We start from the raw sequence: 17,219 nt of genomic DNA on the forward strand, positions 1-17,219 counted from the left end.
GCTTTATATCTGTCCGTCCGTCCCTTAAGATCTCGGTAACCACTGAACCAATCGGATTCTACTCTTCAGGGAATATACCTACTGGTCCTGTGGTGGTTTTAGGCTATTTTCTTGGTTTTTTTTTTACGAATTTTTCAAATACTCCCCTCCAATTTTTTAAACGAATTTCTACGAATTTTGCAAATTCGCGAATATTTGCGATTCATTCACTTTTTTTCGCTGGGTATTGCGATTGGATCTACTGCAGTTCACGGTAAAATATTGCTGGTAACGAATATTGCTGAAAATCTATGAATTTTAAAGGCTGCTAGCTGCCAAACGGCTGGACGTAGAGATCTTACCCGCACACCATTTTAAGCGGTATAAGAAGGCCTACAAATAATCTGGAATAGCCAAGATCCAATAATGCAGAGGGAAAGCTTCACTGAAGAAAAACGCGTAAATTAGGCCTTTTTCGCGCATTTCTCTGCACTGCGAGATAATTATGCATTATTGATTTATTGCTATTCCAGATTACTTGTAGACCTTCTTATGCCGCTTAAAACAGGGTGCGGGCATGATCTGTACGTTCAGCCATTTGGCAGCTAGCAGCCTTTTAAATTCATAGATTTTTAGCAATATTTGTTACCAGCAATATTCTACCGTGAACTGCAGTAGATCCTTGCGATTAATTCGCATTTTTTTCCGCTGGGTATTGCGATTAATTCACATTTTTTCCCTCTGGGTAGATTATAGTAGATGTAATTATACCTCTTGGGGCAAACCCCCCTAGAGGCTAGGGGCGAAGCCGCTAGTTAGTCATAAGATAATTCAAATTTCTTACGTTTTTATTTTTGTGTTATCTGTCAGTTTATTATAGCTGTCATACTCATGGACAATGAAATGCTTATTCTTCCAGAGAAAAAAAATTAAGATAGTCTAAAGATTTTATTTTATATCTAATTTAGTTTAAATGTAAAAAATAAACACCAGTTTCCATCAAAGTGCTTCGTCGATCCCAGTAACCCCCCAATCCTAATTGTGAAATAAATTTTTAAAAATCAGGGTAGTTTTTTTGTTTACAATTTTAGGTCAGGTTAGGTTAGGTTGTATTGGGTAGTGAATAGCCCCGCAGGGTAATAGCTCTTTTCAGGGATTAGGTGTATAAGGTAAAAACTAATTCACTTCCTCTTATTTTAATATATCTTAAAAATAAATAATAAGAGGGTTAATGTGCTTTAATAACAAAATTTTACATAATCTTCTTATTTAAGAATATTATTTTTCTTCTTTATTCCAAAAAACTTTCATAATTTTTATTTACAAAATCAGGCGGTTTCCCTCAAACTGCCTGTTGAGCAATTCCACCACTCCCCTTCCCACCAACATATTTTGGAAATAATTTGAGAATAAGTAAAGTGTGTGGTTTGAAGAAATCATTTTAGACAGAAACATAAAGTGTGTGATTTTTTTCCTTCACTTTTTAGTTTGTATATTTGCAGGTTAGGTTAGGTTATATTTGGCACTGGATAGAGTTGGGGCACGGGATGGGGCAGGGATAAGGCAGGCCACTCTCTTATATTCAATTTGTTTAAAAAATAAGGGGTAGGGGTTTCAGTGCTCAACAGGCACTTTAAAGGAAAGTCCGCAAAAGTTTATATTTTTTATCAGAGTAAAATAAGAGAAACTAATTTCTCATTAACTTTTTAAAGAGACAAAACTTCCTATAATTTGTATTACCCTCACCTTCCTTTTTAGATCAGAAAATTAATAATCATAATTTTTTAAGCTTTTTAAAGACGTTTGAAGGGCCTAAACTCCCATATGTAAAAAGTTTTTTCAAAATAACCTAAAAAATTGTTTTTTGACTATCAACAATAATGTATAAACAGCTTGACTTCTAAATACTAATTTTATTCTACAGTATCTATACAGCATAACCTAATCTTAAATACTTTATCTATAAAAGTAAGCTTTAATTTTGAATGATAATTTAATAAAAAAGAAAAAAGTTTTTTTCATATAAAAATGTTAAATATTAAAATCTATGTATATTAATGTATTTCAAACACCCCCCCCCCCTGCTGATATTGTCTCTTGCTAAAAAAATCCCTTCCAGTTTACTTTTAACATTCAACTAAACTCAAGGTTGATCATAATATTTTCTTCTTTTTTTAGCAACATTTTCTGCCTTTATAGTTCTACAAATTTCTTTATTTTTACCTATCTTTTAATATGTAAATTAAATTAATATGATTTATGTCATTTAGACTGATGAGGGTGCAATGTCCACCGAAATATATTTCAATAAATAGCTGGAAAGTAGACTTTTTCACTCAGTGAATTTATCATAAAGCATTCTTGTTTAATTCAAGGGCTTTCAAACTTTGGGAGAAGGTAAATATCCCTTTACCTCCCCCCTCATTTAGAGTCTATATATAGGGCAGTATCTTCTCAATAAAAGGAGGTGTATGGCCCAACTACCAAAAAGTCTAAAACTTACCCAAGATCAAAACAAAACTTTCCTAAATTGAAAAATTCAGTTCAACCGTTCACGATATCTTACTGGATATAAAAACTCGCACAATTTATAGCTGCTTCGCCGCTAAACTTTAGGATAAGATGGTTAAAAGTCAGAAAAATAGTCTAAAACCACCCCTAAGGCACATTTAAGGTTTTCAGAAAAGCACAATCAAACGGAATTGTAATCAGAGATCAGACATTTCTGAGATCTATAACTTAAGACAGAAAAATCTTACTACTTTTTAGTATAGTAGATAGATAAATAGATAGATGTATTTGCTTTATCCTGAAAATAAAGTGGAAGGATCTCTGTCTGTTTGTACCGAAGGAATTAGAAAATCATTAAACCGATATGGTTCTTCTTTAAAGGTTGCTTCTCATAGGTCCTGGGAAGGTTTATAACTATTTGGGTGAAGTGTACCACCAACCTGCACAGAAAAATCAACCCTTCCTAATTTTTTTTTTCTATTTAAAACTAAAATTTAAAGGTGGGGAGCCACTTCCCCTCCCCACCCTCAAATGCCCCTAGAGGCCTGTAAGGGCGTAGCCGCTAGTAAATAATATACTAAGGTGAGAATTAAGTTTTAATAGATTTTTTTTCAAGAATTAGAACCGGAATTATTTTTTTTCTTCTAAAAATGGAAAACTTATTTTTATCTTTACCATAAAATTCATTCATTGTTTTTTTAACTAAAAAAGGAGAAATTATAAAGAGAGAAGGACAAATATATCCTGTTATAGACCAAGAAGGGTTTTAAGCTATTTATTGTCCATCACCTTTTTTTTGTCTTTCTTTATATAAACTAAATCATAAAATCACAATTATAATAAATAAGATTTTTCTGAAATAAAAAACTTTTTCCTTTTCTAAGCATTTGATGCAAGGTGACCTAAAACGGCTAGCAAACATAGTAAGGACAAATTGAAACCATACGAATCGAGTACAAATTAATTAGACACACAAAAAAGTTCTGTTTTATCTCCTTCAATCAATAGACACAATTACGTAATCAACTTGATAACAAATTAACACCTAAATTCTGGGCTTTTCTAATTAGGACACTTGTCTGAAAGTTCCACTTTCTCAATGTGCTTAGAAGGCAAGGATAAAGCGGAAAATCCGCCAAACATTTCAAGTATTTCTACAAAAATTTCGAGGATTTCTTGGAAAGGTTGCGTGAGTTTTGAACGGAGTCTGGCTGCAATATTTTTGTGAGAGGTTTGGTGATATTTTCTGTTGCTAAAATTAAACATGCTTCATAAGTTTTTAATTATTGAAGGATGTAAAAAAGGCGTACGTAAAAAAAATAAAATTGCGCACTTTGTCATAATATTAGTAGTAAAATATTATACTTACCGTTAGATCAGCTATAAGCTCTAGTTTTTGGAAATATACAAAACATTTGTGTGCTTTAGTTTAGGAGCTTCGTATATTTTTTTTAATTCAAACTGCGCGGCTTGTGTTAATAGTAGAAAAATGCTATTCATATCGTTAGAACCGTCATAAACCCTAGTTAAAAAAATATAAGTACTAATTTTGAGCTATTTGTACAAACTTAAAAAAATGTGAGTAAAAGTTAAAAGATTTCATTAATCAAGAAAATGTTTTAAAATTGGAACAAAAATTAAGGCAATTTTTCTTGGTAAATTGCATGTATAGCATGATTTAATTTTGAATTTGTGTGCCTATGTGTTAAATCTTTAATTGCGCTACCGGGAGCTTTTATATCTAAGGGGAAGATATAAACAGTAAAGTTTTATAGTGAAACTTTTCTATCATTTAATTCGGTCCATACGTCCTCTCTTTTAAAAGCGAAGTTTTTCTATCTAGGTTGTTCTGTATGTCCTTGGGTAGCAGAACGCTATTATTTTTTTTGTAAGGCATGTTAGAATTGTCCTATTTATTTCATACTTGGTTTGATGATTCTTGTAAAAGAATGGTAAGGTTTAGAAAGCGTAGCAACTCTATAACTCTATATGTATTATAAGTTGTAATCATTATTTTTGAAATGGGAATCCTAGAATCTTGATTAGGCATAATGTTATAAGCGAAGTATCCTTATTATAAAGTAACAGGATGTCTGTGTAACGAAACTCCCCCCATAAAAAATTACCTCAAGTGCCCCTAGAGGCCTCTAGGGACGTAGCCGCTAGTATAAAAAAAGTATAAAGTCTTTAAATTAAGAAGTCCATATTGTTCCTATTATTTTAAGCTTCTCTTTTAATGAATGTTGTCATCCTTTTTTTTATCAGCCTTTTCTTTCAATTAAAGTACTTGAACCTATGCTGGGAGGAAAAGAACATTATCACGGACAGGGTACCCAAAGTTTTTGAATCTCTCCCTCTAATTTCTAAAACTTTGGTTACTTTTATAAAAACCTGCTTACTTATTCCAAAAAGCTTTGATGTCAATGTTTAAACTTTTCACCCAATAATTTTAATACATGCAAAAACGGTAACTTTGTTTATCATCAATGTGGAGTACTTAAATTTATCGCCCATTGTCCTATCCCTTAAGGTCGTAAATATTGAGCCCTGTAACAAAGCAACTACTGGACATTGAGGCCAAAACTTTTGCATGCAGAAATCCCTTCGCAAATTTGTGGTACAATTAGAGATTATACACATATTATTACATCTTAATACTACGTAACATATACATATTATTATAAGAGATGAAGGTATTTGTATTAGACAACCTTTTTCTAGTACCGAAACTTCTCTATATCTGAGGGTATCTATATATGTCTGTGATATTAACAAAAATTATATTTACTGATCAATCATCTATTTTTGTGCGCAGATTCCTATAGCCATGAGGCATACAATATTGTACTCATTTTATCTGTAGCTTAAGATTTCAAAAATTTCTGAATCGAGTGAGTTCTCCCTTTAGGGAAAGTTTCAAATTGGTCTCGGGGTGGTTTAAGTCTATTTTCAGTAAATTATCATCAATGCACATTTATGCTGCGCTACTTATGACAGCATTGTCACTGTTTTAACTTAATACTGACGAACGTACAAACCCTTACTACAGCAAAGCGCCGCTTTGTATAACAGCTTGAATTTAAACAAAACAAGGATGACAACATCCATAAACTAATCCATCATTAAACTCGTAAAGTTTCAGAACTGAATAAGCAGAATATAAAACTAAAAGTCTTAACAAACTGTTAAGTAAATATGTTTCAAAACTGTTTTAGGACATACATACAATTTTAAGACTTGATTATAGAGATGTTTCGTCTTTAACCATTGTAATAAGTTGCCTTAGGAATCAGTATTTCAAAAAAAAACAGTTAAAATTCCACCTTTTTAAAATTGACGTGCAAACATTCTGAAAACGATTTAGAGTTGCTACGAATTCTAAATCATAACTAACTACTGCAGGAATCACCATGTCAAGTTCGAAATCTACAGTACAAATCTAACATGCCTTAATTAACGATAATTGCTATCCGTGACCGGCGGATCAACTATAGATATAGAAAAGCTTAGATTTTAACAAAGACAGGTGAAATGTACAGCGCAAAAATTACTATATTTTACAATTCCAGTGCAGTAAATTAGATTCCCTTCTCACTTTCAAACTAATTTGTTATACTCATAACGTAAACCATTTTAATAGTAGGTCCGTACGTCTCTGTAAGTCACTCTAACGCATTGCTATAATTGGTTTAATTTAATTGGTAGAAAGTTTCAAACGAGCATTTAAAACTTTTGTGGAAAAGTTTGCTTTATTAAAAACACGTAAAAGTTCATATATATATATATAAATCAGTTTATTTAATTAATACCTACAATATAAATATTATCTTAATAAAATATCTAATAATTCTTTATATAAAAAAATCAATTAATTTACAATAATTAGTTCATACTTTATAAAAATTTCAGTTTATTTATAATTTTATTATATACATAATTATAGAAAATTATTTGGTGAAGGTTATTCATAAAAAATCTACAAAGCCAATAAATAATCTGAATAAATTCAGAAAGGGAAAGAGCAATAGCGGTTAATTAATTAAACACACCCCCCATATAAATTTATGAAGGGGGGGGGGGGAATAAATTATTATTCTATCTATGAGCGTATAAAAAAATTTTCAAATCAATTTCATCAAAAAAGTATAAAAATCATATAAACTTTAAATGATGCATAAAGACAAAGAATATAATGTAAGCAAATGAATAAAAATAAAGATTATTTGTATCTGAAAATAATGTACATAAGCAAATATAAATCAAAGCGTAAATTTTCAATAAAAATTCAATCAAAATAAAAGAATGTAATCATTAACAATCATAAAAATTTACTTCTATAAGATATTAAATAGTCTCAAAATAAAATAAAAAATAGGCAAAATACAGTTTTATATTTATTCCTTTTCATACTTATATTGTATTAAAATATATTCTTTATAAAATCAAGGTTTCCTTCAGATTTGATTTTTGTGACTAAATGTTTAAATGTATAAATTTCTTACAAACACCAAAAATAATATAGCCATCATTTATTAACTGAAAGTTGGAGGTAAGTCATTTTTTCTTCAAGTACTATATCATTGTCCAAGATGTGCATTTTTTCTCTTGATGTGTTTTTTTGCACAAAAAAATAATAGGGGAGAATTTAATCTAAAGATTTAGGATATAAATTTTGATAAAACCTAGGTATACTTTTCTTTTATTTTATTTTCTCGTTTGTTCATCCTTTCATCCCTGTAACCAGTATCAGCTCTCCTGTTTGCTTGATGTTACTTTGATCCATTGTGAGAAATCAAATTGTTTGAAACTAACAGATTCCTGGTGTACAATAATTTGTTAAGGTCTTTGTATTAGTAATTTAATTCATGAGGTCAAATCCTACAAAATCCGTCGGGCTAGCATTGGAATTAGGGCTTTAATAGTCTTACATATTCTCTATATAAGGCTAAGGAAACCTCTAAATCTTAGACTAGCATTGGAGTAGGGTTTCCTAAGTCTTACATATTCTCTGTGTAAGGCTAAGGAAACCCTAAACCATAGGCTAGCATTGAAATTAGGGCTTTAATAGTCTTACATATTCTCTATATAAGGCTAAGGAAACCTCTAAATCTTAGACTAGCATTGGAGTAGGATTTCCTAAGTCTTACATATTCTCTGTGTAAGGCTAAGGAAACCCTAAACCATAGGCTAGAATTGAAATTAGGGCTTTAATAGTCTTACATATTCTCTATGTAAGGCTAAGGAAACCTCTAAATCTTAGACTAGCATTGGAGTAGGATTTCCTAAGTCTTACATATTCTCTATGTAAGAAGAAGGAAACCTCTTAATCTTAGGCTAGCATTGAAATTAGGGTTTCCTAGTTCTTACATATTCCTCTATATCTATTTAAGGAAACTATAATCTAGCCCATGACGTTTCGTATATAAAAACACGGGTTTGACGATATTTTCGATGTTTTTTGATGGTACTGGCAATATTTACATTTCCACACAAACAAGAAAGTTTTAGCGATTCCCATAAAGATTGGGTTTTCAATGTATTTAATTAAAGACCTCAACATTCCTCCATAAGATCATTCATTTTGAGGACAGTTTTACAACCCGTGGGATGGAAGCTTATTATATCCTGAAACAAAATATAGCGGTTTCCCTAAAAGTGCCCTCTCCGTATTTACAATTTATTTGTAAAAAATGAGGGGAGGGGATAGAGTTTCTCTGCACGCTAGGCACTTTAAGGTAAAGCATCAATATATTTATAATGGTTATTATTTATCTAAACCTTAAATAGGACAATTATGATCCTTTATTAATTAAGAAATATAAGCAGATAAGAATTTGCATTTGTTCTATGTATTTTACAATGGACTGAAATTTGGAACGGCTGCGGCTTATAGCCAGTTTGGCGACTGGCGGCTATATCGGTCACTTGGTGAAATCACCAAAAAATAAAGCATCCTTGGATATATTTCTGCTGATTTTTATCTGCTGTCATCACCCATCAGCAAAGTAAATAGTTCTATACGACTGTGGATAGTCGAAAAATGCAAACTGCTGCGGCTTGATAGCAAAGAAGTACGGATTAGCCGTGGCTGTTAATATCTTTTAAAAAGCGCGGCTGATGCTATAATATTTATTACGTCGTTTTATATACAGCTTTCCGCGAATATTATATTGAGAAATTTTGACATTGACTCCAAGTGTTTTCTTAATTAAGAAAAATTGTAAGAACAATTTTAAGCATGGTTTTTCAGTAAGTCTAATCAATTGGATATTAAACGGTTTAGATTTCATACTGGAAAAAAACTTTTAATTAAGAGATTATTGTATTTGTTTATTTCTTTTTCTATTTAAATATTTTTCAATTTTTTCAAATAAAAATAGATTTTAAAACAGGATCTATTCTATAAAGTGTTTACTTTTAGGAAAAGTTTTAAAAAATAAAGTTGTTTATTCTCAATTTGATACTGATCTTTTAAGACTAATATGCGATGTTTATCATGTTTTATAATTACTTGAGTTAACGAGGTTGATATTATCCATTAAAGAGATTCTATGCTTTTACATTATTTTAAATTGTACAAGGATACACAAATGACAATATCTAAAAGTAGCACAAAAAATAATTCAATGGACAAACTGATGTTCATTGCCATAACAAAGAAAGGAAAAAGATATCATGAAACTATTAAAAAATAAGGTTTATGTACTTTGAAGCATGACCGACTTACAGACGGACAAAACAATGTAGAGCTAGATTCGCTACTAAAATATACAAAGGAGCATAATATTTTTTTAAAATTTACACACAAGCACAGACAAACTTTTTGATGACCAGTTTTGGAGGCCCATAGGGCCATATAAAATATAAATGACGAGAAAGTTTTAACAAAAAAACTTAATTGGTGGAAGAAGTGAAAACTATATGCCTTTTATTCAGAAGGCATAAAAACCCTAACCTCAAGTTTGCCCCCAGTCTCTAGCTCCCACAGTGCCCTGATAACTCTGACAAACTTCTGTAGGCCCGACTCTGACTGGAAGGTCAGGTGAAGACAATGCTCTTCATCCAGCAGCAGGGTCAGGCTCTCCAACATGGATTCATAAATGTCCTAAAAGGTAGAACATTTTTAAGTGTTTCAGATCCTCGATAATGGCGATTTTTTTGATGATAACCGTTTCAAATTATGGTTTTGTGTATCATCAAACCAATTAAAATTAATTTAACATAAAAAAGGTTTTCTATTGTCAGTTGCTTTGATGTACAATATAAAACTTTTGATAATAATTGCACGGCATCATACTAGGTACAATTATGCAATTACCAGCCAAATTCAAATTGCTAGATCTCTGTGGCTGTACACTGTACAGTTTTGGTTTATAAAATTGGCAAATACAACCTACCCCCATTCCCTATAAGATGTTACATACTCATACAACAAAGATCTTACCATTCCAATTATATCCTGAATAGGACATCTAACTCTGATATTAAGGTTAGAGGCCTGACTAAGCAGCAGCCAGGGAAACAGGTTTTCTGCCAGCACAATTTCTTCTTTGGTCACCACTAATGAAACTGTTTCACCTAAAAATGTAATCAAGTAAAAGCAGGGACGGAGCTACATTGGACTCAGGGAAAAGGGAATGTGATTCTGACAACCAAACTAAGTGAAAATTTCCCAACAACCCCCCCTTCTTACCCACTTCTCTTCAGTTACACCAAAAAAAACAAGTTTTACGCCAACTCTACGCCAACAAAATATTTAATTTTAGGAAATTTTAAATGGAATTAAATGGCTGGATAGTAGCCCCTGGGCCTGCATGCATTGTACTTATTGGTGGGCTTCAAAACTTTTTATTTTTTACCTCTCGGGGACTTATTTCAATCAAACTTTATAAGCACACTTCCAACAATTGGTTAAGTTTACCTTTTGTATTAATAACCAGATGGAACGCTTGTATAAAATTTTCATGTCCTGCTTCTGATTTGTCAGTCTTTAGTTGGTTGTAAAGCAGCTTCTTTTCCTCCTGGTCCAGCTCTCTCACCACGGGGATAGGCTGAGATCTCACCTAATATAATACAAAATCAGGGAAGGTTAAAGGAAGGGAGATAAATTCTTTTGGACGAATGAAAAAAATACACTTCTGTTAATCAAATTATTGGTTGAAAAGTTTGGAAATTTTCAATTTAAACCAACAAATTTCAATAAATATACCCAAAGTTTATTACCCAAAAACTTAGGCACTTTGGATAGTGTAATTTACAGTCCAATGCTCTCTCCCCCCCGCATAACCTTAACTTGGGAGGAAGGGGACATTGGAATATCAATTTTATTGGTACCAAAGGTTTTTAAAATCCCGATTAGCTGGTTCATACCTAGTATAAGTGTTCAAACTTTTCAACTTATAATTTTAATCTGCAGAAGGGTAATATATTTTGTTTATGATTATTAGGGACCGACAACAAATTATCGTCAACTGTCCTATCTCTTAAAATGCTGTTCTTACCCTTTCCTGAAGAATGTCAACAGTTTGGTCGATGAACATTTTAGTTCTTTTTGAGTCCGCCAGGAGTAGGTAGTAACAGTCCTCCTCAGTTGCTACACCTAAGGATTATCATTCTCTTGCTTTATAAGGGTAAGGGGACTGCAAATTAAACAAGAATGTCAACATCAATATGTAGCGAAGCACAAAACAATCATAAAGGAATAATAGGACATAGAAAGTTTTAGAGCCGATGCTCAGTTCTCATAATAATGTAAAAAAAGGAGAATATTAAAAAAACTCTAGAAAATCACAAAACCTAAAAACTAGCGTGTATTTCTTTTTAAGCATGACCAACAGACAGAGGGACAAAACTATGCATTGCATATATGTCATAAGAATCGTAAATACAAATTTCAGCTGTCTTTCTTTAATAGAAGCTAAAAAATCACATTTCCCCATAGCGTTACGGACTGACTGAAGGACAGACAAAGTAAAATATATAGTAACTTCGCTAGGTACTAAAGAAATACAAATTATCACAAAAACCTAAAATTACAACACCAAAACTAAAGTGTGAATGTAAATATCTTTAATTTTAAGCTTTTATTGTCATAATTTTTCTTTTAATTAATAAGCCCCTTTGCAGTTAATAACTTTATACTTTAAAAGCTTAAGTCTAAAAGATCTTCCTTTATTAAATCTACGTTGATAAACATAAATAACAGATTGTTTACATCAAGACAAAAAATGCTAAGTGAAGTGAATAAATTCCTGAAATAGTACCGACTCTGCTGAGATATGGTCCAGCTGCCAGGTAGGTTGGGGCTGCTGCCTTACCCTCTCCATGTCCAAGCTCTGTAAAAAATATTTATTAGCAACACTACTGTATCATACAAGAAATAAGTGGCCGTTTTCCCTTAAAGTGCCTTGTACAACACAACTCCTAGCTTTAGCATGTCAGGTTAGATTAGGTTAAATTTGGTAATGTGTAGCCTAACAGGTGTTAGGCTTAGTAAAAAAAAAGACTACTGCTTTTTATTCTCAATTTGTTTTTTTCCAAAAAAAAGGGGGTGGGGGGTGAGGTGATGGTTACGTGCACTTTGTGGTGTTTTTCAAAGTTGGTAATAAAGTTCTCATTAATAATATGATTACAACTTTAAATCGCATTCAAAAACAGAATTTGAACTACTTTTAAGAATCGTAAATGAATCTTTATGATATGATATGTATGTAAATATTAATATAATCTTAGACATTAAGGTGTAGTACAGAATTTTGTTTAGTATGTGATAACTAACCTAATGCTAAGGCTTGAGCGCCAAGTAGCTGAATAATTCTCTGTAGTCGTGTGATAGATGCTGAACAACAAACTGTCAACCAATCACTAGGCTCATCACTAAAAAAATATCATTGTTGCTGAGATGCATCCTAATGATAGGCCAAAAATCCTATTGTATTTTTAGTGTATTTCTAAGTTAAAGTCTTGGAATGTTTTTAAGTTATTTTTCTCCTCAATCACCAATAATAACTAGCTAAATTTTTTTCAGACCTTCCAAATTTTCATTTGTTTATTAAAAACTAGTTAGTTTGCCCATCTAGGCGAGGTAAATCAGGTAAACAGCTTAAAATCATCCCAAGACATTTAAAATGTATCTCAAAAAAGTAAAATCCATTCGGGCCTGCAATTTCTTATATCATTAACTTCAAACAAAAAAACCTTACTACTTTATGTTACAGGACTAGCGGATGCGCCCCTATCATAGGGGCTCTTTATTCGAAGGGGTAGGGATGGACATATCTATAGTATAAAACTATTCAAAGACTTGAATGGAAAAATGAATTATCCACCCTGAAACTTTCCTGAAATGAAGAACCCAATCGGTTCAGTAATTCTAAGGTACATACAAAAAATCCTTTGGTAGTACTTAATATAATAGGATAAAAATACCTTTCTTCTCTTGTAGCTTTCAAAATGTAGATATTTTTATTACTAAGCACAAGAAGTCCATTCAACAATTTCTCCAGAGATTTTACAATCAATTTTCCCTGAAAATAAAGATTCTTTAAATGTAATCACTTTTAACAGTTATAAATCAATCTCAACCATGTGAATGTAATGTTTAATTTTCATAATTTATCAAAAGCTTTTTGGCATACTTAATCCTAAAAAGACCCTTACCAAGCAATAAGAATTTTTAAAAACTATTACTAAGTAGGGATCTTAGAATAAGACAATCAATAAGCATCCCTAATTACCATAAACAATACTAGGTGCCCTTTCATTTGAAAATCATTGGTTGAAAAGTTAGAATACTAATAATTTGTAACCAACCAAACAAGATAAAATAAAAGTATCCAATGTTTTAAAGCCAATGAATTTATACCGTGATGATAAAACTTTGGGTACCATTGAGATGTAAATATTTCTTCTTTATATTATTTTCCCTAATCTCCCTTCCCCGGGGGGTAAAAGCAAGAAATTTTATATCAGAGGATGTATTCAAATAATTTTACTTTATAAATTGGGGAAAGACATTGAGAGAGGGACAGTAAATTCGGCTTGTTTGGAAATGAGACACCCCTGCCTTTTTTTTTCATATTATAAATATATTATACACCCCTGCTATTTTTTCTATTTTACCTTTGCAACTAAAAGTAGCTCTTCGTCATGTTGATGGAACAGATTAATCTCACAGAACAAACGAATTCTGATACAAAAAATTTAACTAAAACATAAAATATCGGCTGTGCCCCTAGCATTAGGGGCTTTGTTTTCAAAGGGGTAAGAAGAGGGCAGGAAAATAGCTAAAAACCAACCCAAGACTCATATGTATTCTAAAACCATCCCAGGACGTAAGAAGTAAGTATGGGAAGCTTTCCTAAATAGTTTAGTATTTTTTGAAATCTTAAGCTTCAGATAAAAAAATACTGATTATATAATAGGATTAGCATGTATGTATATTATAATGTATATGTATTATGTATATGAAGTGAAGGTAGTAGATTCAGATCCTAAAGATGTTTATTTTATAACCTTTAAATGTTACAAGCAGACAAACAAACAGACAGACATCGTTCTACTTTGTATTATAAATAGGCAAGTTAAAATTTTAAGATTTAAAAACATATGTAATAATACCTGTGATCAATTTGACTAAAATCCTGATAATCCCAGGTCATAAATCCTTTGTCTGGTCTGTAGGGCCTTTCAATCTCTTCACTCACCTCACCTGTTACAAAAACATTGAAGGTGAAGTTCAGAAATATTTAAAAACATGTATTAGTCATTGAAACAGTAAGAAGACTTAGGTCAAAACACTAAGAGACAATGGTTAATCAATCAATGAAAATGTCAATGGACGTTAAATAAATATACAACTCCAATGATAATAAGCAAAATTACCCCTTCTATGGATTAAAATTACTCGTTGTACTACAATTTGGACACCACTAGTTTGGAACAAAAAAAAGTCAAAATTTTGAGTTAACGAATATATAACGTAGTTGTTTTTACACGGGATCTATAGGTCACAAACCCGAAGAAACATTTAAATTTCAAAAACTTAAAAAAGTTAAGCAAATTTTGTTAGGTAAACATTTACCAGTAACAGTTGAATTGAGGGAGGTCTGTGCAGAGAAGAATCTGTCAGATCTGATGCTCAGATCACTAGGACATGTCTTCAGCCCAGCCACACCCCCACCAGATGTGGAATCATTCAGATCACTCACACTCCGCTTCATCGACCTTGTGCCTCCTGCTGATGATGATGAGTTTGAATCCCGGCCAGGCGACCTCTTCTCTGAGGATGATGCACTTCCTATACAGAAGTAGGTTAAATGCCAAACATTTCACAAACCGATTTACTGATATGTTTCCTCTTTTCAGTGAAATCTCTTTTAGTTTTAAGTCACAAGAGAAATCGCATCAAGAAAGAAATACAGCACCCCAGCGCATTTTTGAACGCTTGTGTTTAAACACTAGTTGGTTCGATCCTAGCCTCTAAAGGGAGGGCTGGGGAGGTTGGAAAAATAGTCTTAAACCAATCCCAATACAAAAAAGGCTTCACTAAGAGTATGACCCATTCAGTCTAGCAGTTTTCGAGATCTTAAGTTTCAAAAAAAAATCTTACTACTTTTTATTAAAGGATTATTTTTATTTAAGTGCCTTTTGAATCCTGAAAGGGCTTAGTCATTAGTTAAAATTGATTGTTTGGGAATAAAAATTATATTTTACAAAAATATTTTTACCTGATCTTTTCCTTGGAGAGCCTTTTGGTGTAGAACTAAAGCTACTGAAAAATCCACGAACTGAACTCTTTCTTTTTGGTGTGCTTGGGGCAGGGGGAGATGTGGAGCTAGATTTATCTGGTGATTTAAGAAGATCTAATTTTTTATACGTTTAGACTTTAGTTTCAAAACACAAGTTAAATCATTACATATGAAAATAGAAGTCAGATATATGATTGATTTAAAAAGCTTAGTTTGATCTAATGATTTTGGTAAGTAACCAGAAAAAAAAATATTCATTGTATACCTACTTCCTCAGTTTAAATAGCAAATATAGTCAAATGTTTTGTTAAGTTTAAACGTGCATAAATTAAGAAGTTAATTGAAGATTAAATCTTCAATAATATTTTAGACTGACAACAAGTCATCTGATACCTAGTCTTTTATTGCAATTCGATTATTACAAGAAAATCAAACATAGGTTTGAAACAGCTTCAATTCTCGTTAGTGAATATTCCCATTTTGAGACATAAATACTTGACGGTAAATAATAATGGTAACCAAAGCATTAAAGTCACGATCTCTCATTCACTAGCTTAAATTTTTTTATAGACCTATTAGTTGATTAAAAAGGGTAATTTAAACTTCAACAAGTTCAACTTATCGTTCATTGCCTTATCCTGAAGATCCCTAAAATTAAAGTCTAAATTCCTGCGACAGGAGTATCTTCTCTGTCATCTTTGTTAGTTGGAGTTGTACCAATTAAGCTGTCATCAGCCACAGCTGTAAGCTTGCTGTCAACAACAGCTGCAGTCATATCGCCTGAAATATAAAAATAAAAAAAAGTTATCTTATAAAGTAAGCAAGATTTTTTCAGGGTTTCGGATCCGGATCTGGATCCGGATCCGGATCCGCAAGGATCCGCATATTTTTGAGTCCAAGGATCCGGATCCGGATCCGCAAAAAAATGCGGATCCGGATCCTTAGACTCCAAAAAATGCGGAAAAAAAGGAAAAATCTACCTAAATTTATATAAAATCTCAGACATTCTCTTGATGAGAGCCAATCTTTAAGGTTTAGGTTCAGACTTGAAAATTAAAAGTATTTTTGACTTCGAATTAAAGAATAAAATTTTTTTGAAAAATTTGGTGATTTTATTTTTATTGTCAAAGATCCGGATCTGGATCCGGATCCGCACTGACCAAATTTTGAGGATCCGGATCCGGATCCGCATAAAATCAATGCGGATCCGAAACCCTGGATTTTTTGCATAAATACAGAGCCCCTAAATGCTAAGGACGTAGTAGAATATATGACAGTATTTATTGAAATTAATTTAGGTTTTAAAAGATAAAGTAAAATATATTTTGGGAGGGTTATTTCTTTCTAAAATAGTTTGTTATAAAACTTCCCTGAACTAAATATGAATTTTTTCTGTAAAGAAAAACCATATCAGTTCAGCAATAAACACATATAGACATCCTGTTATTTTCATACAAGACATGTTACTATACCAACCTGACTCGTGGCTATCTGAGCTGGTGATATCAAAGCTGGCAGCTGTGTCCTGGCTGGTGCTGCTGCCATCATCCTGTCCTGTGCTGGCAGTTGTGTCTGCTGATGGACATGTCAGGTAGGCAGAATAATCATCATCACTTCTTCTAATCATAATATATTTATTAAATTTAAACTTCTTTTTTGTTGTTGCAAAACTGCTCTAAGACTATGGTATGACGATTACTTGCGACTATGGCGTAACACGTAGCGCATCCTTTTGCTGTCAAGAATGTGATAGGTTCGATTCTCGGCCCTACACCGTGTTATAACCAAAGACGGTAAAAGTGGTTTCTAATGCTGCTGTCAGGTGCGCTCCATAAATAGTTATAGTAGGGGGAATATAGCTATTTGGAGAGAGGGTACGACCATCCTCCCAAGAGAAATCACAACTAGATAAAAATGACAACACACAAATATTTCTTTTCAGTTCCCCTAAGGGCCTCTAGGGGCGTAGTCGCTAGTATA

The 17,219-nt window shown here is 32.3% G+C and overlaps 1 protein-coding gene across 1 annotated transcript in view; it reads right to left on the reverse strand.

Annotated features, from left to right (window-relative positions):
- Positions 1 to 7,097: 7,097 nt before the first annotated feature.
- LOC145319972 (uncharacterized) overlaps positions 7,098 to 17,219 on the reverse strand; it is a 172,549-nt gene continuing 162,427 nt past the window's right edge. Inside the window, exons 31-45 of the mRNA XM_080162382.1 lie at positions 16,716 to 16,858; positions 15,909 to 16,019; positions 15,219 to 15,353; positions 14,573 to 14,788; positions 14,110 to 14,200; positions 13,612 to 13,678; positions 12,919 to 13,016; positions 12,269 to 12,366; positions 11,741 to 11,825; positions 10,992 to 11,088; positions 10,412 to 10,553; positions 9,935 to 10,068; positions 9,446 to 9,595; positions 8,049 to 8,115; positions 7,098 to 7,304 (exon numbers count right to left, since the gene is read on the reverse strand). Of these exons, the coding sequence (XP_080018508.1) occupies positions 7,237 to 7,304; positions 8,049 to 8,115; positions 9,446 to 9,595; positions 9,935 to 10,068; positions 10,412 to 10,553; positions 10,992 to 11,088; positions 11,741 to 11,825; positions 12,269 to 12,366; positions 12,919 to 13,016; positions 13,612 to 13,678; positions 14,110 to 14,200; positions 14,573 to 14,788; positions 15,219 to 15,353; positions 15,909 to 16,019; positions 16,716 to 16,858 (1,702 nt within the window). The 3' untranslated portion in view covers positions 7,098 to 7,236. The remainder of the gene's footprint in view (positions 7,305 to 8,048; positions 8,116 to 9,445; positions 9,596 to 9,934; positions 10,069 to 10,411; positions 10,554 to 10,991; positions 11,089 to 11,740; positions 11,826 to 12,268; positions 12,367 to 12,918; positions 13,017 to 13,611; positions 13,679 to 14,109; positions 14,201 to 14,572; positions 14,789 to 15,218; positions 15,354 to 15,908; positions 16,020 to 16,715; positions 16,859 to 17,219) is intronic.

This window comes from Acartia tonsa, chromosome 5, assembly GCF_053477335.1.
Source record: "Acartia tonsa isolate MP-2025a chromosome 5, ASM5347733v1, whole genome shotgun sequence".
NCBI classification, from domain to species: Eukaryota; Metazoa; Arthropoda; class Copepoda; order Calanoida; family Acartiidae; genus Acartia; species Acartia tonsa.